Genomic DNA, 24,194 nt, shown 5'->3' with positions numbered 1-24,194 from the left:
TGACTGCTTCTATTTCCTTAGGAGTTATGGGGTTGTTTAACTGGTTTATCTGTTCCTGATTTAACTTCGATACCTGGTATCTGTCTAGGAAATTGTCCATTTCCTGAAGATTTTCAAATTTTGTTGAATATAGGTTTTTATAGTAAGATCTGATGATTTTTTGAATTTCCTCCGAATCTGTAGTTATGTCTCCCTTTTCATTTCTGATTTTGTTAATTTGGACACACTCTCTGTGTCCTCTCGTTAGTCTGGCTAAGGGTTTATCTATCTTGTTGATTTTCTCAAAGAACCAACTTTTGGTTCTGTTGATTCTTTCTATGGTCCTTTTTGTTTCTACTTGGTTGATTTCAGCTCTGAGTTTGATTATTTCCTGCCTTCTACTCCTCCTGGGTGTATTTGCTTCTTTTTGTTCTAGAGCTTTTAGGTGTGCTGTCAAGCTGCTGACATATGCTCTTTCCTGTTTCTTTCTGCAGGCACTCAGCGCTATGAGTTTTCCTCTTAGCACAGCTTTCATTGTGTCCCATAAGTTTGAGTATGTTGTATCTTCATTTTCATTAAATTCTAAAAAGTTTTTAATTTCTTTCTTTATTTCTTCCTTGACCAGGTTATCATTGAGTAGAGCATTGTTCAATTTCCACGTATATGTGGGCATTCTTCCCTTATTGTTATTGAAGACCAGTTTTAGGCCGTGGTGGTCCGATAGCACGCATGGGATTATTTCTATCTTTCTGTACCTGTTGAGGCCCGTTTTTTGACCAATTATATGGTCAATTTTGGAGAAAGTACCATGAGGAGCTGAGAAGAAGGTATATCCTTTTGCTTTAGGATAGAATGTTCTATAAATATCCGTTAAGTCCATTTGGCTCATGACTTCTCTTAGTCTGTCTACATCACTGTTTAATTTCTGTTTCCATGATCTGTCCATTGATGAGAGTGGGGTGTTGAAATCTCCCACTATTATTGTGTGAGGTGCAATGTGTGTTTTGAGCTTTAGTAAGGTTTCTTTTACGTATGTAGGTGCCCTTGTATTTGGGGCATAGATATTTAGGATTGAGAGTTCATCTTGGTTGATTTTTCCTTTGATGAATATGAAGTGTCCTTCCTTATCTTTTTTGATGACTTTTAGTTGGAAATTGATTTTATTTGATATTAGAATGGCTACTCCAGCTTGCTTCTTCTGACCATTTGCTTGGAAAGTTGTTTTCCAGCCTTTCACTCTGAGGTAGTGTCTGTCTTTGTCTCTGAGGTGTGTTTCCTGTAGGCAGCAGAATGCAGGGTCCTCGTTGCGTATCCAGTTTGTTAATCTATGTCTTTTTATTGGGGAGTTGAGGCCATTGATATTGAGAGATATTAAGGAATAGTGATTATTGCTTCCCGTTATATTCATATTTGATGTGAGGTTATGTTTGTGTGCTTTCATTCTCTTTGTTTTGTTGCCAAGACGATTAGTTTCTTGCTTCTTCTAGGGTATAGCTTGCCTCCTTATGTTGGGCTTTACCATTTATTATCCTTTGTAGTGCTGGATTTGTAGAAAGATATTGTGTAAATTTGGTTTTGTCATGGAATATCTTGGTTTCTCCATCAATGTTAATTGAGAGTTTTGCTGGATACAGTAATCTGGGCTGGCATTTGTGTTCTCTTAGGGTCTGTATAACATCAGTCCAGGATCTTCTGGCCTTCATAGTTTCTGGCGAGAAGTCTGGTGTGATTCTGATAGGTCTCCCTTTATATGTTACTTGACCTTTTTCCCTTACTGCTTTTAATATTCTTTCTTTATTTTGTGCGTTTGGTGTTTTGACAATTATGTGACGGGAGGTGTTTCTTTTCTGGTCCAATCTATTTGGAGTTCTGTAGGCTTCCTGTATGTCTATGGGTATCTCGTTTTTTAGGTTAGGGAAGTTTTCTTCTATGATTTTGTTGAAGATATTTACTGGTCCTTTGAGCTGGGAGTCTTCACTCTCTTCTATACCTATTATCCTTAGGTTTGATCTTCTCATTGAGTCCTGGATTTCCTGTATGTTTTGGACCAGTAGCTTTTTCCGCTTTACATTATCTTTGACATTTGAGTCAATGATTTCTATGGAATCTTCTGCTCCTGAGATTCTCTCTTCCATCTCTTGTATTCTGTTGGTGAAGCTTGTATCTACAGCTCCTTGTCTCTTCTTTTGGTTTTCTATATCCAGGGTTGTTTCCATGTGTTCTTCCTTGATTGCTTCTATTTCCATTTTTAATTCCTTCAACTGTTTGATTGTGTTTTCCTGGAATTCTTTCAGGGATTTTTGCGATTCCTCTCTGTAGGCTTTTACTTGTTTATTAATGTTTTCCTGTGCTTCCCTAAGTGTGTTCAGGTCTTTCCTGAAGTCCTCCAGCATCATGATCAAATATGATTTTGAAACTAGATCTTGCTTTTCTGGTGTGTTTGGATATTCCATGTTTGTTTTGGTGGGAGAATTGGGCTCCGATGATGGCATGTAGTCTTGGTTTCTGTTGCTTGGGTTCCTGCGCTTGCCTCTCGCCATCAGATTATCTCTAGTGTTACTTTGTTCTGCTATTTCTGACAGTGGCTAGACTGTCCTATAAGCCTGTGTGTCAGGAGTGCTGTAGACCTGTTTTCCTCTCTTTCAGTCAGTTATGGGGACAGAGTGTTCTGCTTTCGGGCGTGTAGTTTTTCCTCTCTACAGGTCTTCAGCTGTTCCTGTGGGCCTGTGTCTTGAGTTCACCAGGCAGCTTTCTTGCAGCAGAAAATTTGGTCTTACCTGTGGTCCCGAGGCTCAGGTTTGCTCGTGGGGTGCTGTCCAGGGGCTCTCTGCAGCGGCAGCAACCAGGAAGACCTGTGCCGCCCCTTCCGGGAGCTTCAGTGCACCAGGGTTCCAGATGGTCTTTGGCTTTTTCCTCTGGCGTCCGAGATGTGTGTGCAGGGAGCAGTCTCTTCTGGTTTCCCAGGCTTGTCTGCCTCTCTGAAGGTTTAGCTCTCCCTCCCACGGGATTTGGGTGCAGAGAACTGTTTATCCGGTCTGTTTCCTTCAGGGTCCGGCGGTGTCTCTGGCAGGGGTCCTGCCGCTCCTGGGCCCTCCCCCACGGGAGCCCAGAGGCCTTATACAGTTTCCTCTTGGGCCAGGGATGTGGGCAGGGGTGAGCAGTGTTGGTGGTCTCTTCCGCTCTGCAGCCTCAGGAGTGCCCACCTGACCAGGCGGTTGGGTCTCTCTCTCACCGGGTCTGGGAGCAGAGAGCTGCTGCGGGCCGGGATCCTCGGGTGTGGGACTTCCGGTAAACACAGAACGTGCCCGGTTCTAGAGAAATTCTGCTTCCGTGTGTCCCAAGCTCACCAGGCAGCTTTCTTGCAGCAGAAAATTTGGTCTTACCTGTGGTCCCGAGGCTCAAGTTCGCTCGTGGGGTGCTGCCCAGGGGCTCTCTGCAGCGGCAGCCGGCCACAGTATTCTTAATCACATCGTGTCTATACTCCTGAGCCTAAGCAACTGGGGAAGATGGAGATGATAAAGGTTAGCAGAGACTGCTATTCTAGTCCCCCTATTCCAAAACTAAGGAACTAAAACCTGCCAAAATGTTATCCCCTGCTAGAGCATAACCAAATCTCATGATTCCCTCAGAGCAGACAATGCAACCAGCATCTGTTGGTTCTTCTTCTATTCCTACTAATATGCCTTGGTAATGTTCCGTGAGAAATAATTGGCTAATGACTGTGGCCAGGAGGGTGGAGGAGAAGCCCCACCCACCCACCCAAGAGCAACAGCTTTGAATGCTCCCCTGAGAAATTAGCAGCCCCACCCTGCCATTACAGGACAGTTACAGTAGCTACAACTTGAACAGAGGGAACGACCTAAAAGAAGCATGGCACCTGCTCCCTTCCCAGTGTACATCCCTTATCAATGATGGGAAGCCTGTGTGAAATGTGGTGTCTTACAGAATAACCCCAGCAATCCCAGCAGAGGTGTGTGGAGATTCCCCAGCTGTGTACTGACAGTTTCATGGGTTAGGTTTTCTTTTAGGGATGTCATCTAGTAGGAGAAGAATCAGATGGGCAGCAGATGAGACCAATTTTTCATTTCTTTGACTTGTTAATTATTATATTAAAATCCATATCTAAAGCATAGAAATACTACAAAAATGCATTTTAAAATTAAGCTTATTTAAAAAAATATTTTTTATGTGTGTATGAATGTTTTGCCTTCATGTACACCTGTGTGCCACCTGAGTGTCTGGTACCCACAGAGGCCTCCAAAACTGGAGATACAAATGGTTGTAAGCTACAATATGAGTGTTCAGAATCTAACTCAGAGCTTCTATGCCTCTTGGAAGCTCTCAATTTGGCTTCTTTTAACCACCACTTGGTTTCTTAATATGTTGTGGGGTTTGCTTCAGCAGCTTCTTAAAGAAGAAGCATTATACCTGGTACTGAAGCCTTTATACCTCCTTGCCCTCTCCCTCCCCTCCCCGAAGAGCTACTTTTCTGTATTTGTTCATAATAATAAACACTAATGCTATTTAGGCAGGTGTCCGTGAACAGTGTGTAGTTTTGTTTCACTGTCTTGCCTGTCAATGTTATAAACAGAATTTACCACCCCTCATCCAAAATTGCAAAATTCCAATCTGAAAAACATTTAAACAACAACAGTGACACTGTACCATGCAAAAAAATTCCCTCATTGCTTGCAGTCCTATTCAGATTTTATGTATAGCATTATACATATACCGTTCAATGTCTTTCACAGAACTCTGCCCAGTAGGCTTTTGGATAGACACAGCGGCCCCCTTTAACATGAGGACAAGTCTTAAATGGAAGACCTCACATTCTATGAGTACCCATAATTATCAGTGGTGGAATCCCAGTCTCATACCCTGCTGAATGCAGCCTGCTGAACAAGTGATGGTGTAGTGCGGGCTATAGTGGCAGTGTGGCTAGACCCAGCTTGTCAGGAGTTCTGGCTTCCCATCTCCCAAATTAGGACTCAGCATGCTGGCCCTGGCGTGAACTGTGAGCTGTGTGAGCTGGGAGGAGAGAGCAGAAAACCAAAGTGCGGGACACCCAAGCCTTTCTGCTTGCTACTGTCTAGTCCCGTTGCCTGGGGCCTAGTGGTATTCCCAGCATATCAGATATCTGACTGTTTCATATTTTCAGCCAGTGAAAAGTTAACTCATAAAGCAATACCCTGTATAAGAGCAACACCTCATACTATCCTCAGGACTTCTCCTGTGCCCTTCTTTGGAGCCTAGCCAAAGCCTTCTTGTCTTCTGTCCTTCCCAACAGGTGACAAAGAATTGATTCAAGAAGTCCTTTTTGATGCTGTGGTAAGCGCCCCTATCGAAGCCTATTGGACCAGCCTGGCCCTCAACAAATCTGAGTAAGTGGCTGCATATGTCCCACTCCGTGGCCATTTCCACTCAAGCTCCAAAATATGGTTATGGTTTAAGGAACTAAAACCATTTCAGGAGCCTGGTGTTAAAGTTCTTTAATTTTCCCCTAAGCTCTTAACCACAAAAGCTAAAGGCAGAGTAGTGGCAGGGGCTTGGATGGCGGCTCCTGGGGCTTGACATGTAATTTGTTGAGTTTTAACATTACATGAAATTCAGTATGTAGAGGTAGGATGACACTTCCGAGGAGTGGGGGTGGTAGTGGTGGAGCCTTGGCACAGCTCCCTCTCACCCCCACCCAGGCTAGAGTGAACTTGGGAGGAGGCCAGGAGAGGTTGTGAATAGGCTTGGGAAAAGGATAACTGTTTTTCAGTGGGGTGTCAGTTACTGCCCTGTGGTTTTATATCTGAAGTGGAAGAGGGGGTGTAGATGGGGGAAATCAAGAGTAGTTGATGTCAAAATCTTGGGCTAGAACAGTGTTAATGGCTTATTATTGTAGTGTTTTTACTCTTTATTCTCCCTAGGCGCTCAAGTGGTACAGGATTCAGATCTTTTTCCTATTCGTTTGTTTCTTCCTCTGCTTCTACTTTCTTCTCTTATATCTATCACTCGTTCTGCCTTCATTCATTCATTCATTCATTCATTCATTCATTCATTCATGCATGCATGCATGAATCAGGAAATGGTAGGAACCAGAGCCATGCCATGAAGCAAGAAAATAATCCTTACATTTGAAGAATTTGGGGTTGCTGAGAACTGTGGGGGATGGGGTGGTGGCAGGCAATGAGAGGAAGCAACAGTTGGTGGGGTGGGTCTGGACCTTGAGGGTCAGAGTAGAGATTTTGAAACGAAGCTGGTGTATGGCACATGTTAGGCAAGTGTTCTATTATGGAGCTGTGTCCTCCTACCCTCAAGATTTTGGATTTTCTATTCAGAATATTAGAAACTCACTGAGTGCTTTTCAGAAAGAGGCTATGACGATAAAGGTTAAAAGGAATAGGGACAGCCTCTCTCTGACTGCACATAGAGTGTAATTGGGTAGGAAGGGCAGCAAGGCTCCAGGACATCCATGTGTCAATCATGCACAGCAAGACAACAGGCACAAGCTGTCAAGGCCCACATGCGGCTTGCTTCAAAGGTTGAGCTCCTCCACCCTATGCCAAGCCCTGCTGGTGGTTTGTGGTGTGAGTGGAGGGAGACTGAGGCTCTTGTTTTCATTACCAGATTGGCACAATAAGCCCTTGGAAAGATAGTGCTGTTTTACAAGATAGAAGACAAGGAAGGAGGAGCAAATCCTGGCTAGGCATGGCCAGAGCCTTTCCAGACACCGGAGGTGCAATCTCACCAGGGGAAACTCTTACTGAGGAGAGACTACCATGTCCACTACTTTGTGCTGTCCACTTCCTTACCTCCCAGGTCATTTTCCCTAGAAGGATGGAAAAGAAACATAGCCTATCTAGGGTTTCTTTCTCTCAGAAATATGTAATATTTATTCTAGGGTCTTGTGAAACTCTGAATTTGGAGCAACGGTTGCTGACTCAGTTCTCATATATGCTACAGATGTCTTAAACAGTAGCTTGTCCCACTGTGCACATCTGTAACTGATTGGATAACCTTCCAATTCGATGTGAGCTACAAACAGAGCCAAATGCATCATGTTAGTTTTTCTTCATCCCTTGCATACTTAAAGGTATTACTGGCCACCTCATCTACTGTCAAAGACAGAGAAATAAAAAACTCTGTATTGAAAATGACACAGACAGTGTTTGGAACAAATTGCTACTCATGTCTAAGACAGAGAAGCAGCCCAAGGATTGTCATTATATTCATAATTTGCATATTGGAAAAATTGTGTTTATGGAAAAGGACATTTTCTTTTCTCAAAGAAGAGTCCTATGTTGGAATCTCCTAGAGACTAGGCTCAGATGCAATGATGTTCTGGAAGATGAACACTGGTATAGGGAGTGTCCTTTATAAAGACAGTTGATGGCATTTCTGTTCATGAAACTCTTTAATGGGGATGCTGGAAGAAACCATTTCTGGTTATTGCTTTTCTTCTTGCTTTAATTGAACTGGTGACTGAAGCAGGCAGAGTGAAGGGGATTCAGTTTGACTCACAGTTTTAGAGAGTTCCACTTACCATCTCTTGGCCCCCTGTGGTAGTATAGAGGATCATGGTGGAAACAGTATGTGTTAGGGGAGAGCACTTTGCTCCACTTCATTGTAAGTATGGGAGAGAGGGGGGAGGGAGGGAGGGAGAGAGAGAGAGAGAGAGAGAGAGAGACAGACACAGAGACAGAGAGACACAGAGACAGAGACAGATAGAGACAGACAGAGATAGAGAGACACTGAAAGACACAAAGAGACACAGAGAGACACAGAGACAGACAGAAACAGAAACAGAGACAGAGACAGACAAGATATGGAGAGGGGAAGAGAAAGGAGGGGAGAGAAGAGGAGGAGGAGGAAGAGGAGGAGGAGGAAGAGGAGGAAGAGAGAAAGAGTTGGGAATGCAACTCCCCTCTCCCCCTATGTCTGCCTCCAATGATTTCCTCACACCATGTTCATCCTCTTGAAGTTACCAAAATTCCCAAAATAGCACCCACCACCCAAGGACCAAGTCCCCAGCATACGAGCCCTTTGGGGAGTATTTTGTTAACGTTATTTCACTTGTCTCTTTGGGATGTTTTTGAGACCAAGCTGTATGCTCTACTCAAAGCTATAAATTCCTCCCAGCTGTGTAGAATCCCAGGTTGTAGGCTACTACAAAGGTGGTTCAATGACTCCTTGTTTCTGTCCATGGGGAAGATCCACCCAACAGTCTCAAGACCAGAAATGCACTTGGTAGCATCACAGTAAAAACATGCCCTATGGACATCTGCTGATTCCTTCTCTACGTCTCAGACTGCTTTCTCTAAGCTTATATCAAGAACCTTACAGTGAGAATTGTTTATGGTTGGAAGTGTGATTTTTCTTGTTCTTGCTGTATTTGTCAGCAGGGGTTCCCTTCATCTTTCCTGAAAGTCTTTTTATGCAACCTGTGTCAGGACAGGAATTAGCAGCCTGACCTTGGTGCATGCGTGGTTATATACATGTTCGCTTGTACAAGTTTCCCTGACAACTTTTAAAGTTCAGGTTTCAAAGCTGCCGTTTTGTCAAACATCCTGTGAGTCTTGAGATGTAAAAGCCATTATCTGCTTACTGTCTAGAAGCACTCCCTGACGTCTGCTGTTCTGTTTCAGGAATTCTGACAAGGGTGTAGAGGTCGCCTTCCTCGGCACTCGCACAGGCCTCTCAAGAATCAACCTGTTTGTGGGGGCTGAACAGCTCACCAATCAGTAAGTAGGAGGGCCCTTCTGCAGGGCCCAGTGAACTCCTCGGAGCAGAGATTCAAAGGTGGCTTATTTCATTTCTTAAGGTTCAGGCTACCTAAAGCCTGATGAGAGTCTTGTACGATGGGGGCCCCAGTACACAAGTTCACCTGTCAGTTGGTCCTTCCACAACCCTTTATGCTTTCAGCTCTTTGGCTTCTGTCTACTGCCCTGGCGTCTGCTCCTGCCTGGCACGTCATCTCAGACTAAACTTGGGAGGTGACACAGCTGCTGGGGAGGAGCTGGAGGGAAGGACATGCTGGGGCTCCTGACACTCATCCTGATGCTCTTCCCGGGAATTACTGCCAGGGTCTCGGGTTGCTCTTGATTTGTTTGTTTCTGTTTCAATAGACCTTTGCACCTCTAGGCACAACACAAGACGACCCAGAGCCCCGCCCCCAGAGGTGGGCTCTTGGAAGGTACCTGATTGACACTGTCTCTGTGTAGCTCTCAAAAGAACTCAAGGGACAGGGACAAACAATAGCTCAGCCCAACACCCAGCTAGCTGCTTATTCAGTCATGTCAGTCCCAATTCTTAAGGAGCTTAATGTCCTTGGTCAACATATGGGTATTTCACCAGCATGGACCAATAGTCTGAATCTTCTCTAAGTTCACTGATACCTTTTACTCAGTCTCTTTTCTCTGACACAGGAACATTGTTAGGTCAGGGACAAATGGGGCCTAACATGCAGCAAAGTCAGAAGTGTTTAATAATTGACTGAGTTCAGAGGTTCCCAGCAGACCTTTCACAATGGACCCTCAGGGACAATGGTAATCTACACTGTGGCCATGAGCTTGAGAGTGGCTGACTCCTGAGGTCTCTCTCACATGGGAGATGTCCCTTCCTTAAAGGTCCAGTTCAGCCATGTCCCGTCCTGTTGGATGAGACCCTGGCACAGGCCGAGTTTGACAAATGCAGATGCGTCCACTTTGAGATGTTTGGAGAGATTGGCTTTGGCTTTCCTCTCAAGGACTTCTGCTGTTTCTCTTCCAGAACCTCACATCTATCACTGTGGAAGTTCTCTTTCAGTGCAGACTGAATTTTTAAAGCCCTCTTTAGCCTTTTACCCCCCAAAAGAGGCCTTTTCCAGAAAGCAGGTTGTCAGGAAGGATGAGTATTGATTGAGCTGCAGGTTTCCTTCTCCATGGAGGACCTAGAGAGTGAGCAAAGACAGAACTAGATTTTCTCTCTCTTAGAGAACACAGACTGTACTGTTGCTGGTACTAATATTTAAAAACAAGCAAACAATAATAGTGGTAGCCTTCTCCTAGGCCCATGACCTACCTAGCCTCAGGTTCTTAGCCTCACTAACAGTGTTGGAGTATAGGTTCCATCCCCAACCTTAAGTCTAATAGAAAGTGGCTGCTCACTCCCCGAAGCTTTTCCACCATTATTGCCCCAGTGGTTATTAGTATAGCATGCAGTGGTTATATATATTATAGCATGAAGTTACTGATCACCCTTTCCTTCTTGTAGCATGGATAGTACCTTCCTAGCATTATGATGGCTAGCTAATGGAAGTGAAGCTTCCAGTTGAGTACCAGCTAGGTCTCTTCATATCCTTTGGTGCCATGGCACTTCTAAATGGTGGCTTTAGCAAGAGGGCATCCAGCTGTGGAGAGTAACCAATAGGATTGGCAATATCCTATCATGTTTAGCAGGGTCTGCGGGACCCCTTTGGCCAATGACTCAAGAGGATGTAGAGTTGAAGTGGACACAAAGCCCCTAGCAAAGAAGCTATTCATAGATGATGGTAGCTGAGAGAGGAAAAATCAATTATTCTCAGTGGAGTTACTCTGGATATACCAATCATACTATAGAGAAGGCTGTGTGCTCAGGAATAGTTGGCCAATATAAATCAGAATCCGTGGTTTTTAGTGTCATATTTTTCTTTGCTTTTTCCCTTTAAGACAGAGGAATAACATGAGATTTTGTGGGTAAGAAGCAGTTAGGATCTGGAAGAAGTTGGGGGACAGGAAAAGATATGAAAAAAATTAGCCATATGAAATCATCAAAGAATAAATATATTTTTCACACACACATAAGCAACCAAGCAATAGCAACAATAAAACATAGCAACTTGCTGATATATTGGTTGCTAGGGTAGATCTGAGTATAGACCACACTTGAGAATGCCAGATTGCCTGATGCATTTTACGTACGGGCCTCTTTTCTGATCATCTGGACAGTGGGAGTTGTAGTAACCTTTGGCTATTGTGAGGATCAAATCTTATAACTCATGTATTCAGTAATACCTGCATCTGTGAGTGCCAAACCCACAACGGTGCAGTGGCCTGCAACAGAGGCAGCAGATGCTCCCTGACTGATTAGGTGGAATTCTTCCATCTTCAATAAACTCATGTTGTGTCTTCATGTGCTGGCCACTTCACCTTCACAGTCTTATGATCATTGGCCTTCCTATTCCTCAATGGTTGAGCTCCAGCAGTTTGGGTAAATTCTTGAAACCATGGCTGGAAAGTTAGGTTTGCTTTTTTTCTGAATGTGTATACACACACACACACACACACACACACACTTATGAGCACAGAAGGAACTGGATCCTTCAGAGCTATAATTACAGGTGTTTACAGATTGCCTGGCCTGGTCTGTGGGTGCTGGGATCTTAACCCTGGTCTTCATTATTGAACAGCAAGTGCTCTTGACCTGTAAACCATCTGTCCAGCCTTAGAAAGTTTTAGAATTTTGATTTTTGTGTTTGACTATGACATGAAAGGAAGGGCTCAGAGATTTAGATAACATGGAATTTTTGGACCAGAATTAATCTGTATCATATTGAATTTCCTATAGTGGGGTTCTATCTCCTTCCTTTACAACTTACATCAGAAATACATCAATATGGTCATGGCCCCTAACACTTAGTCATCAGCCCAGTATTAACAGTATCCTTTATGTATTTTTGGTGATCTTTCAGGACCCATAAGTATAACACAGGTGATATTAGTCTACACAGTGTAGTCCCAAGCCTCTTCTGCAGTCCTAAGTTTAAACAGAACTACGTCCTACTGTGCACGTAAGCCACAGTGAATCAAAGCTTGAGCTATAAGAGCCCTTTGCTTTTTCACTTGTGCTGCTTTTAAATGACAGACCCCTTTATACCTGGTGTTCTTTGGCACTGTGTCCTGTACTGTCATCCCCATTCATCAGATGGGTAAATGAGGGCACAAAGAGTCTGGTACTTGCTCAGAGCCAGTCAGCTCCACACAGAACCTAGACACGCCCTGTCCAGCACCAACACAGTAACTAAGTTGGAGAAGTAAAGACCTGCTTTGGGACTTCTACAAAAGCACTCTTATCTGCTGCCTCCTGAGTCACTGCTTGGTAGTTGACAGAGACCTTCTGGCATCCCCAGCAATGTGATTCTTTCTCAAATACCAGAAGAAATGGAGAGACGGTGCTATCAGTTCCTGCTTGTGGTACTCCGGGTCTGTTACCCGAAAACCATGACTCCATACAAAGGTCCCTGAGTAACATGTAGGGCTACGTATTTCAAGCCCCTCCTACCTGTCACTGTGTATCTCACTACCAAATAAACCTTGTAAGTGTGAAAATTCTCCTCTCTTACTATATGTGCCTATGAATGGTCCAGTAGTCCAGGGTAGACAACATCTGCTCATCTCCCTGTGAGTGAGAGAGCAGAGACACCCATTCCATTTGTATAAGACAGGTCTATAAAATATTTCATGTCCAAAGAAGAAATGACAAAGGTAAAAGCCACAGTGTCTGATATATATTGACCTTTGAACCAGGAAACTCGACTAGTGCGTAGTGTACTGAGCCTGGAAGTTCCTCAACCCAGCTCTGTGACTAGCTCAGGGGATCCCCAACCTTTTCAGTCCTCTCCAGGACTACTTAGGTTGTTATTCTAGATCAGAAGGGGACATTTTTACCATTTCTTAAAAAGTTTAAGGGTAGATTTCCGGAAAGGAGTGTTATTAGGGAAGGCCAATAAACAGATGTAAACAGCTATACGAAAACTAGTTTTGGTCTGCTATGGCCAGTCCAAGCAGTCCACAATGTTATGATGAATATTAACCCAGTGGGCCATTTACAAAGGAAGGTAGTCATACTACTGAGGGAATTTTAGGGACTATAGGAAATATTTTAATGAAAGGAATTAGTTTTAAATGCTTGCAGCGCTTTTGTCTGTATGTGGGATCAAATTTATCTTGTGATATTAAACATTTATTCAGTGCTTGCTGAATGCCTCCGAGTAGGGATATTGAAGAGAATAAAGTTTCTGTCTTTGTAGAAGACTGAGGTCTTCTAGTGAGGTTGTAGGGAGGCCAGTTTCAGAAGGTTTTTTGTTTATTTCTTCTTGGTTTTTTATTTATTTATTTATTTATTTATTTATTTATTTATTTATTTATTTTTGTCCTCAATGAAGTGGGATATACTTCTTCAATGGGAGTCAAGAGAACCCTGACCAGTCACATTCTAAAACTAAAGACTGGTGTCCTGAATTGAATGCTAAAATTCATGAGGTTCAAGTTCCTCATGAATTTTGGATCTCACTTGAGGTCCAAGTGAGGGCCTAGTTCCTCATTTTCTCTCCTTAGTTCATGGATTGAAAATCAGGCCATTACTGATCTAAGGGATGGCCTTTCCATATTAGACTTGTTCCCTGACTAGTCTGTCTTCCTGAAAAAATGCTTACAGACAGTGGACCAGTGAGGCCAGCATTCCTTCCTGCCAGGGGTGACTTATCAGCAGAAAGGTCTCAGAGGCTGTAGGGTGACTGGACTCTCTGGAGGAAGGTCAGGTCAACAGACACTCACTGGGACTTCAGAACAATAGTCCTTTTATCCTAGGAGAGAGGACCCAAGACTCTTAGTGGAAATCTGAAACTACATAGTTGCAAAGCCTATGTACCATCTTTCTTCTAAATTCATACCTATGAAAAAGTTTAATTTTAGACTAGGAACAGAGTAAGCAATTACCCACAATATCTAATGATGAACAGAACTATTATAACATTATACTATATGTCATATGAATGTCAGCTATTTCTCTTAAAAGGTCTCCCGGTATTACTTGCTCTTCTTGGGATGATCTGAGATAAGATGATTTACTGCTATGTGCAGAAGTGATATGGTTTGAATACTGTAGGCCTTGTTGCATAGCCTGAAGCCACCTGCTAAGAGTAAGTGCTTGAACAGAAGCACTGCCTTTATAGCCATCTTGAGTCACAGACAAATATTGAATGGATAATATGCAGCATGGATATGCTAGACAACAGGATGTCCATATTTTTGGTGAAATGGAATGAAACTCCAAGAGTTTGCATTCGAGTGTCACACATTTTAAAACACACAGGTATATGTTTTTTTCTGCAAGCTTCCAAGTAATGTTTGTCAACCATGGTTCCATGTCTGATACCATAGAAAGCAAAGCTTCAGATAAAGAGGAATCTCTTGGTTTCTCTTCCAGCTGCTGTGAGAAAGCAGCTAAAGGAAGAATAGGGTTTATTGGGCTCATAATTCCAGGCTACAGTCCATCCTGGCAGCGGAGCCATGGTGATAAGAGCTCAAGAAAATGACCACATTACCTTCACAGTCAAGAGCAGAAAACAAAAGATGAATGACTACAAGAAAGTTGTAAGCTTACCTTCTTCATTTTAATTAGTCTAGTATTCTCTACAAATCATCCAGTGGTTCTGCCTACAATTAAGATGGGTCTGTCCAGGGGGTTGGGGATTTGGCTCAGTGGTAGAGCACTTGCCTAGCAAGCACAAGGCCCTGGGTTCAGTCCCCACCTCCGAAAAAAAATAGATGGGTCTGTCCATATCAATTACCATAGTCAAGGCAATTCTTCATGGATATTCTCAGAGGGTAATTTTAGTCTTTCCAGTAGTTCTCAACCTTCCTAATGCTGAGACCTCTTAATACAGTTCCTTATGTTGGAATGACTCCAAACCATAAAATGATTTTTGTTGCTTATTTATAACTGTAATTTTTCTATTGCTATGAATCATAATGTAAATGTCCATTCTCAGATGGTCCTAGGCAACCCCTGTGAAAAGGTTATTCAACCCTCAAATGGGTCATGACCCACAGGTTGAGAGCTTCTAATCTAGACGCTCACTCACAGTTGTGCCCAGAGGTTGCCTCCTAGGTATTGAGTGGACAACTAGCCATCATCGGGACTATATTTGTCAAGCTCTTTGGAGAAGATACACAAAACCCAGTAAAATGCTGTTCACAGAGGCTTGGTGAAAGAGCTGGGTTAATCTATAAATTAGGCCCTTAGAAAAAGAAGACTACGTAACCAAATACCTCAGAGACTTAAGTGGGACAAGATCTTATATGTGTATCATGTGATTAGATTCATGAGAAAGACTATTTCTTAAGTATACTTTGTGATGCATTTTGAAACATCTTAACAGATTTTTAATGTACACACACTATCTCACACACACAGACATGCACACCGCTAAGTTGGGGAAGTGACAGATATGACAATTACAAATTAACTCTTCCTATAATAGATGTGCAAATAAAAATCATACTTAAAATAATCATCATATTGTACTCCATATGTTCTAGGCAGTAGTTATCTACTAAAAATAAAATCTCAATAACAAGAATGATTTTGACTTTGAGACGATGCTGTAGGGAAGAGAACAAATATAAACGGTGTTCTCCTTCGAGAGAAATGCCATGGGCAAGGGCAAGGACAGGAAAGGAGAGTGGGCCACAGAGGGCCTGGGAGCCATCCTGGGTGCCTAGGGATAAGGAACTTAGGCAAAGACGAACCTGTAGGTCCTGAGAGGGGGACAATTTTACCTCCCTTAACTTACCTCATCCAGTAGTTTCCCTACTATAGTGTGGATTCATTTTACTCTCTCAGAATCCGACTGATAGACCCCACAAGGTACTTTTGAGTAAAGTGGGCTGCATAGTTTAGACTTGGATCTCTCTTGGGCTAAAGAGGGGGAAGTCGGACTTCTAAAATCCAACCCTGGTCTCTCCTGACAAAGGCTCTTGAATATCCTGTGTGCACCATGAGTCGTACAGCATCCTCTTCTCATTCCCTTTCAGGGACTTTCTGAAGGCTAGAGACAAAGAGAACATTTTCAACGCAGATCATTTCCCTCTCTGGTACAGAAGAGCTGCCGAGCAGATTCCAGGAAGTTTTGTCTACTCCATCCCCTTCAGCACAGGTTGGTCAGGGCGCTTACACTTTCACTCTGCTGGCCTGGTCAGCGTGGGACTTTGTGTGACTCCTAGAGGGAGCCGTGTTCAGCCTCTAGCAAGTGCAGAATATCAGGTCATGTCTGAGCCAGTGACTTGTTCTACTTTGGTGACAAACCCCAACACAGTGGAGGTTTGCCTCACCAAATGGCACAAAGGACATTTTAGGAAACAGGGTTGGTAATTTTCATCCTATGGAATTTGAGTAAAACCTTTTCAATTTGTTTCCAAGCCTCATGTAAAAGAAGGTCCAGGCATCCTTTGTTAGAAAATTCTGTGATTTACACTCCTCAGACAGCCACAATTCCTATTTGAAATCACCAGATAGAAACTTGTAAGTGGAAGGAAGACCTAATATCCACTCCACATCCCCTCTCTTAGGTAAGACCTTGCTTTCCATGCCTAACTTGGTATTCACAATGGACCCTGGGATAGCATTGAAATGAACAGCAATCATTTCTTCTGCTTCCTAAGTGCTAGAGTTACAGGTGTGTACCAAACACAGCCAGCAGGACCAAGTCTTTGTAGAGTTTTATAAACTTCACCGGCTTACCCGGGGCTGCAGTGACCAGTAAGATCCATAGAACTAAGAACTTTCATAGCTTTAAGTTATGAAACTATTAGCATTACCTGCTCCCGACATACACGGAAATACAAGTATTGGCTTGTTTTAACAAGTGTTAGTTGGAAGACACACTGAGTAATTCAGTTGCCCCCGGATTGTTATCTCAACTTGTTAAAAGTGCTATACTACTTTTAGCACTCTGCCTGTGGAACGTTCTATATGGAACATTCTAGAAACTGCTGAGAAAGAGATCCAGTTCAATAACCTTGAGCTGCTCTGGGAAGTTTGCTCTGTTGTTGTACATTCTTTTTAAGTGCTTTTTTAAAATTTATTTTTGTTTCATATATATTGGTGTTTTGCCTGCATGTACGTCTATATGAGGGAGTGTAGGATTCCCTTGAACTGGAGTTATAGACAGCTGTGATCTGCTATATGACATCTAGAAATTGAACTCAGTCAGGTCCTCTGGAAGAGCAGCCAGTACTCTTAACTATTGAGCCATCTCTCCAGCTCCAGTGAAGGCCTACAGTAGCTCAACCTTTGAAAAATGTTCTTAGCTTAACCCTGGCAAAAGTCCCACAGTGCTTGGTGTCACCTGTCTGTATAACTCTTGGTGCTTCCTCATTTCTGTGAATGACTGTGTTTGCAGACAGAAGACATGATAATAGAGGTCTGATGCAGATGGGCACAACAGGAAGCACCAGCCAGAAGTTACTCTTCTTGTTTTGCAACAAAATCTCCAAGAAAAACACTTTCTAGAAGGGAAGGCGTGTTAGGGCTCACAATTGAGACACATTCCATCATGATCATGCCAGTGAAAGCAAGGCAGTGGGAGCAGGAAGCCAGATGGTTATGCTCACAGCCAAGAAGCAGCAAGTAAAATAGCAAGTAGGGTCAAACATCAACCTCAACCCCAATCTGCCAAGTGACCCACTCCCTCCAGCAAAGTTCACCTAGTCAAGATTCCACAAACTTCTCAAATAATACCCTCACCTGGGGACCTGGCGTTCAAGTACCTGATCCTCATGGGGAAATATCACATACAAGAGTCCTTCATTAATGGAGAGACTCAAACAAAGGTGAAATTTCACCATTGAGATTTTCACAAGGGGTGGGATTCATAGTAGCACAGAGGATCTTTCCTAGTGTGAGGATTTTGAACATTTTCTCTTGCTTATACAACTCTGAGCATAGATAACTATATATGTTTAGTTTCTCATATACACTTCCCAGGCTCTATAGTCCTTCCTTCACCATTCCCTGCCCTGATTTTCTTGCTTGACATGTTAACTAGGGTACAGCGAACTATTTGGTTCTATAGAAAACCTATAATATAACAATACCATTTCAATCTCATTTTACCTTCCTTTGTCTTGGAACTATAAAGCAGACAGAAAATGATACTTAGCTTGCTCTCCTTCTGAGTCTGCGAGGAGCCATCAAGTCCATAATAAGAGAAGTGGCACTGCGGCAGACTATTGTGTCTCTAAACCGCATTGCATGTGTGCTCACATAGGTATGATGGTCTCCTTTGCCAAGTTACTTTGTAATCCTCTGTTTGTCTGCACTACTTGTGCTTGAGAAAAAAATAACACTGAATTAATTGAAACTGTCTTTGTATTGGTATTGGAAACAGGTTTTTACTGACCATTTAATCCGATTGTATACTGAAAGAAACTAACTTTATTTGTGGTAAAATTATGAATAATATACCATCTTAGATGATATCCTAGTTACTTTTTACTTAGATTTCTTTTAGGTTTATGGAAAATCTACAGTACAATGAGGTACCTGCCACAATGGTGAAGCTCCTTGGGTTGACCACTCAGACACAAGCTGGGTCTAAGAGAATATTCTTAATTGCCTTGGTCATGAGTTTATTCCAGTTTAGTTTGCCTTGCCTGGTTCTCAGTTCAATGGACTTAGTTCACCTCTCTTTCATTGCGTTCTTTTCTCTGAGGCTGGCATGAGATGAGATGAGCATTCCGCATTTTGCTCATAATTTGTAGTTAGTAGACATTAGAACTGTTTTTTACTAATAGGCAGCCAATACTCGCTCCATATTGTCACCACACTTATTAGTGTTTGGATGATGTGTTCATTCCAGTTATCTCCTTATTTAGAGTATTTTTGCTTAGAAAAACTGTTCTTAAAATGAAATGCTTATAGACCAGTTAAGAACTATGTAACAAATCTGGGATATACCAGGTAACTTAACAATACTTTCAGAATTAGACTTCAGGTAACCTTATTTACAAAGGTAACACAAATCAAACCACAGACATGTCAGGGAGTAGCCAAGGGTTACAAAGTCTGCAGTCTCCATGGTAGCCAGGGGTTTCAATATGTAGACCTGCACTCTCCCCAGATCAGATAGCAGGAAGTTATCGTGTTGCTTCCAGAATTGATGGCAGAGTCTTCACATTTTAGAGCATTCTGGACTCTGGAACCAGAGTCCCAGCAAATTCTATAGATGGACAGCCATGGCTGGGATGATTCTTCTATATCCGTGTATCCCAGAATGCTTCAATTTTTCTTTCTATAGGAACGGTCAACAAAAGCAATGTGGTGACAGCAAGTACCTCCATCCAACTCCTGGATGAGCGAAAATCTCCTGTGGTGGCAGGTAAACCATGATTTCGGTTGAAGATTGATATAAGCAGGGCTTCTGTTTGTCTAGCACATTGACTCTCTAAAAGGTAGGTTTCAAAAATGAGAAAAACATTTCTTCTTCAGCTACATGTTATTTCCTTCGCACTAAGGTTCTAGAGAAGCAGGGGTTCTCTATCTACGCATAGAGACCCATTTGAGGAATCAAATGTCCCTTTCACAGAGGTCACTTAAATGATCAGATATTTATATTACTATTCATAACAGTAGCAAAGTAACAGTTATGAAATAACAATGGGATAATTTTATGGTTGGGGGTCACTACAACATGAGGAATATATTAAAGGGTTGCAGCATTAGGAAGGTGAGAACTCCTCTAGAGGCTCAGGGGATTTCACGTAAAAGCAGAAATCTTTTCCAGGTTTTCTGTTGACTCTGAGCCCAGGGGAGATAGTGGGAAAATGTAGAGAAAATGCAGGAAGCTCTAGGTTGCCCATTTTATGCATTTAGGAAATGGGCATCCAAGGAATCTATAGGATTGTTTTTTAAATATTAGCACACACAAGCTGTATTAGCACACACAAGCTGTATTAGCACACACAAGCTGTATTAGCACACACATACACGCTGAAATGTGACTTTTTCTTTAGAGACCAAGATACATGTGCAAGTTCTGGGATTGGGATCATGGGAAAGCTAAAATAGTCTACAGTTAAGTCTTGGGTTGTCAAGGAAGCCTTTTCTGTGGCTCTCTACTGTTCTCATCCGATCCAAGTCAAAGTAATGACCTATGTCTGAATGAAAGCTTTTGCTAGTGGCATTTGTACTTAGGGACTGAAATCTGCCATAGCTCTCCTAGAAAGAGAGCATGCCTGGTGCATAGTCCGTTCCTAATATGTTATTGCTGGATCCATGGGTTGATGGATGGATGGTATGTGCCAAGCACTCTCTTGATCTGGACTGTTTACCAAAGGGAGTCATTGTTTTTGGGCAGGCTGCCTCATGAAGTTGTACTTCAGAGTGACTTTGAGCATCCGTGCCTGTGTCTCTGCAACGCTGTGGTAATTTGTGGAAAGGGGAGCCAAAAGGAGCAGAGGAGCAGACCTGACTGAAGTGTTTGCTCTTTGGCTGGGAACCACTGCCTTTCCTTCCACTTTATTTCTGACAGGGCCTGTGCATCATAATTATATTAGCAGGGGCTGAACGATCTGGGGATAGCCACTCTGCTTATCCTTGGGCTATTGGATATGACAAGAAAGACAGCCTTATGTATTTGACCTGCAGCTTATCTTGAACTAGGAGGACCTACAATTAATCAGCCAACAGATACGAGCTCTGAGGATTCATGGCTTCTGTCTTCAAATGCTGTCACCTAATGCCTCATGCTCCTTGAGGAAAGGAGGAGACAGGATCACTTAACTCAGCAAGATTTATTTTTGCCTAAAGGAGGTCAGACTTGCTTACCTCTGGGCTGCTGCAGCCAGCTAATTCTAGACGCACATTATCTCCTGGGGGCTGGGGTCAGAGACAACAGCTGTCAATGACATGGTCAGACCAAAGTAGTCTTTCTGGTTCAAAATTTCACTTTAAAACCCTTTCTGTGAGTCTCTTATTCAGTGATTATAAAGGGCACTCCTGGCCTTTTCTGAAGTCACCCTAACCCAGCTACCTCTGTCCATGCATAAAAGGAGTGTTCAAATGGGTGTAAATGCCTGTTATTTTGTAAGCGAATATGACCTTGTCTGGAAGCTGTGTATCTACACTAACAGGGAGCATGCATTTGGTAAATGGTTTGCTGGTCTATTATTGAGTTACATAGCTGGCCAGAGACCACAGGCAGGCCACAGCTTGGCTCACCTTGAGGGGATAAGAAAGGCAGGTCCTATTTGTTGTCTCTAAGTGTGTACCCAAAGCTCCTTGTGTTGAGCAGATAATGACAGAGCAAAGCCAAGAAACAGGGCCATCTGGGGAACTGTTTTTAGTTTGGACCTTTTAAAGTTGGTGGCTGCTGACCTTCTTTTCCCTTCTATGTTTGTGAGACATGAAATAAAACAGAATCCCTTGGTTTTGATCTTGCAGACTGCTGTGGATACAGCCCCATGATGGCAGTGACCTCAGGGGGACCTTTCTGTCTTCCAAAGCAGAACAGTCCCTTCAGCAGACCCCTGGCTTCCATGGACAGTCTCAACCATCATGTCAGTCACCAGGCGATGAGGCTCCAAGCATTCCACTCTGCATTTTCCTCATATTACTCAGCTAGTGTTTGCCACTATGAAATAAGGGGGCCTTTTAGTTGGAGAGGCAGACTTGTTATGGCGGATGAAGATGAACTTTTGAGTAGGCTTGTTCCCCATTAGTAGGCCTCCGGCAGCAGATGGGACACAGCCAACTGGCAGGAATTTGGGGTCTCAATGAAATCCTTGTGTGCAGTTGAAGCTTATCAGAAAGAAAAGGTGTATAACTTTGCAAATAGCTCCCAAAGAGCCTGTTGAAAGGCTGTCCCGTGCACAGCCTAACCTGATATCTTCGCATTTATTAGCTGTATGTACTAGTTTGGGGACAGAAAGGGGTTTTCTTCTTTCTTTTTCTTGTCTCCTTTTTAAAACAAAAACATTTAGATACTCATCTGTCAATGACACCTTTGAAGAAAGGCCAGTTGAAGTGGGCAAGATTCCACGTAGGCATCAGCCTCAGTGTAGAGGCAGTGTCCATCCATCTTCTGGGCCTCTGACAGTGCTTCCCAGCCTCCTCTTGAGCACTCTGCCAACTTCACGGCTGCCAGCAGTGTGCCTTGCTTACTTAATTGCTTTCCCAGGGCAATAGAAGACATGGCAGGGTCTACCCAGACTCTTTCGACTTTAGAGCCTTGGAAACGCTCGTGTGTGTCAAGACCCTAATCCATTTTTCTGTTGTGATTAGAAATACAAACCTTGGAATGTAAGGTCAGCTTGAATTTGCCACTCATCTCGTAGCTTGCTCAGTTCATGGTCACGGGTCAGTGGAGCTCTGAAAGGCAGAGTCAAGATTATTATTAGCTCCTTGCTTTATTTTCATTTGGGGATAACATAAAAGAACAAGAAGAAACCACCTGGATATGAAGACATGTAAAAATGCCAGGATGTGTAGGAGTGACCCATTTTCACCTTCAATTTCATTCATTCATTCATTCATTCATTCATTCATCACATTAAATAGGACTCCTGCTTTTGTCAGATATTTGACCTATCACTGAATAACTGATTATCTCCTGATGTCTCTTCCCTTTTCACCAGGTATATACATTATCAGTAATCTTAGAGTTATGTCTAGAGTAAAAGAGATGGCTCAACAGATAAGAACATACCATCCAGCCTTATAACCCATTCCCTGGAACACGCATACACATATCATAGTAATAGTAAATGAAAAAAATTAAAAGCCATACCTGTATAGGGCCAGGGAATTAAAGAGCCGAGTGATTTCCTGGAAGGTTCTAGAGGTCAAAGATTGTGTGCTTTTTCTTTTCTGCACCCCAGATTGTAGCCAGCTGAGTACTTAGATTGTGGTGGGCACACATCAGTGAAATGTTATAAATTGAATTGAGCCCGTGGAAATATGCTTCACCCTAACCTAGTTATTTGCCAATTCCATGTCCATAAATTATCTAGACTAATTCTCCACTGGCCTCTCCGTCAGGAAGGCCAGCCGTTCTCTCAGGTACTACCTCTGAGGAAATGACCTGAGTGGATAAAATGGTCATGGTGTGTATAGTGTGGTGGTGGACAGATGGCACAACAGACGGTAAAGGGGACCTGTTCTTGAACTGTTTGTCCTGTTTCCATACTCACTGGCTAGACTCTGAAAAATAAAAACTATATAACCTGGCCCCTTGTCAGATTTCTGGAAAAAGGATTTTGCGTGTTTATGTGCTGTGGTTGGGTAGGGTGTGTGCACAGGCACATGTGTACGCTTGTGTGAAGGCCTAATGTTGGTGTCAGATGCTTTCCTTGATGATTCTCTACTGTATATAGAGATAGGCTCTTTTGTTGAGCCTGGACGTGATGTTTTGCCTGGCTTGGCAGTCAGCCTGTTCCAGGGATTCCCTGAACTATGAGACACCCATACATTTTCTACAGGGATTCTGAAGAATCAAACACTAGGCCTCACAGTTGCAACACCTGATGAACAACCTCTTTAGCCCAGACTTCTGAATTTTTAAAGTAATACACAATTAAATCAGAGTCACACCATTTGCTCTGAAATGTACATTTTAACATATCAGAATCTAAAGTTGGTCCCAATTGTGTGCTCCATGTGACCTCTTAAATACCATAAGCAAGAGCTCTCACAGTTACCTTCTGGGGGCTGACATGGTATATATGTGAGCGATATGGCCTGAATAAGTTATTCTAGGAGTATGGGCTTCATATTCCTAGAATATATATATATATATATATATATATATATATATATATATATATTCACTTGCTATATGGAGTATAGAATCTGCTGGCCAGATAAGGAGCCCCTGTCCATGCCTCAGAGACTCTCACTGGCAAAATTCAAATGCACACCATAATAACACCATCCCAAAGGATGGGACTATCTTTAGGATAGAACAATTATTTTCTGTCTTAACCAAAAGTTATCTTTTCACTGAAGTTCTAGTCTGTAATATGAATAGTAGACTGGTAGCCAATCTGATCATCATAAAAAGCTGGACATTAGAGCATTAATTTATTATATTATGACTTTTAAAGCAATTTTATTGTGGTCTGACATATCCCAAAAATCACTGCGCTTAAGCTGTAGAGTTTACTGAGATTTCAGTAGAGCAGAAGGAGATCCCGACCTTCCAGTTTGCTCCTTAGCAAGGGACATGGATTGCATTAGATCCATTCATAAGGAAAATCTGAAAATGTGGCCTATGTGATTTCATTTGCATAATTCAAGGCAGTGTAATGAAGGGGAAGATTTCACTTTAAACAGCTAATTAGGAAGGTGATTGATTAGCATCATTAAGCATTAGCCATTGTCAGGTAAGTGCTATTTAAACTAAGTGTAGTGTGTAATGTGGGCCCTCATTA

At 42.7% G+C, this 24,194-nt stretch overlaps 1 protein-coding gene and 1 long non-coding RNA gene across 6 annotated transcripts in view; one reads left to right on the top strand and one right to left on the bottom strand.

Moving 5' to 3' along the window:
• The window catches only part of Cacna2d3 (calcium voltage-gated channel auxiliary subunit alpha2delta 3), an 823,841-nt gene that overhangs the window by 670,053 nt on the left and 129,594 nt on the right, over positions 1–24,194 (top strand). For all 5 annotated transcript variants that reach the window (XR_015639382.1, XM_087588099.1, XM_087588098.1 and 2 more), the window contains 4 exon segments: positions 5,267–5,360; positions 8,613–8,708; positions 15,801–15,922; positions 19,064–19,144. Coding sequence is in view for 4 of the 5 variants with exons in the window: in XM_087588099.1 (XP_087444225.1) it covers positions 5,267–5,360; positions 8,613–8,708; positions 15,801–15,922; positions 19,064–19,144 (393 nt within the window). In the remaining variant the exon portion in view is untranslated.
• Positions 1,781–24,194, bottom strand: part of LOC103693891 (uncharacterized) — a 24,078-nt gene continuing 1,664 nt past the window's right edge. Inside the window, exons 2-4 of the long non-coding RNA XR_015639629.1 lie at positions 22,058–22,134; positions 9,363–9,895; positions 1,781–3,476 (exon numbers count right to left, since the gene is read on the bottom strand). This is a non-coding gene — a long non-coding RNA (uncharacterized LOC103693891). The remainder of the gene's footprint in view (positions 3,477–9,362; positions 9,896–22,057; positions 22,135–24,194) is intronic.

This window comes from Rattus norvegicus, chromosome 16 (assembly GCF_021556685.1).
Source record: "Rattus norvegicus strain SHRSP/BbbUtx chromosome 16, alternate assembly SHRSP_T2T, whole genome shotgun sequence".
Classification (NCBI taxonomy): Eukaryota; Metazoa; Chordata; class Mammalia; order Rodentia; family Muridae; genus Rattus; species Rattus norvegicus.
This window is presented reverse-complemented; position numbering and strand designations above follow the sequence as displayed.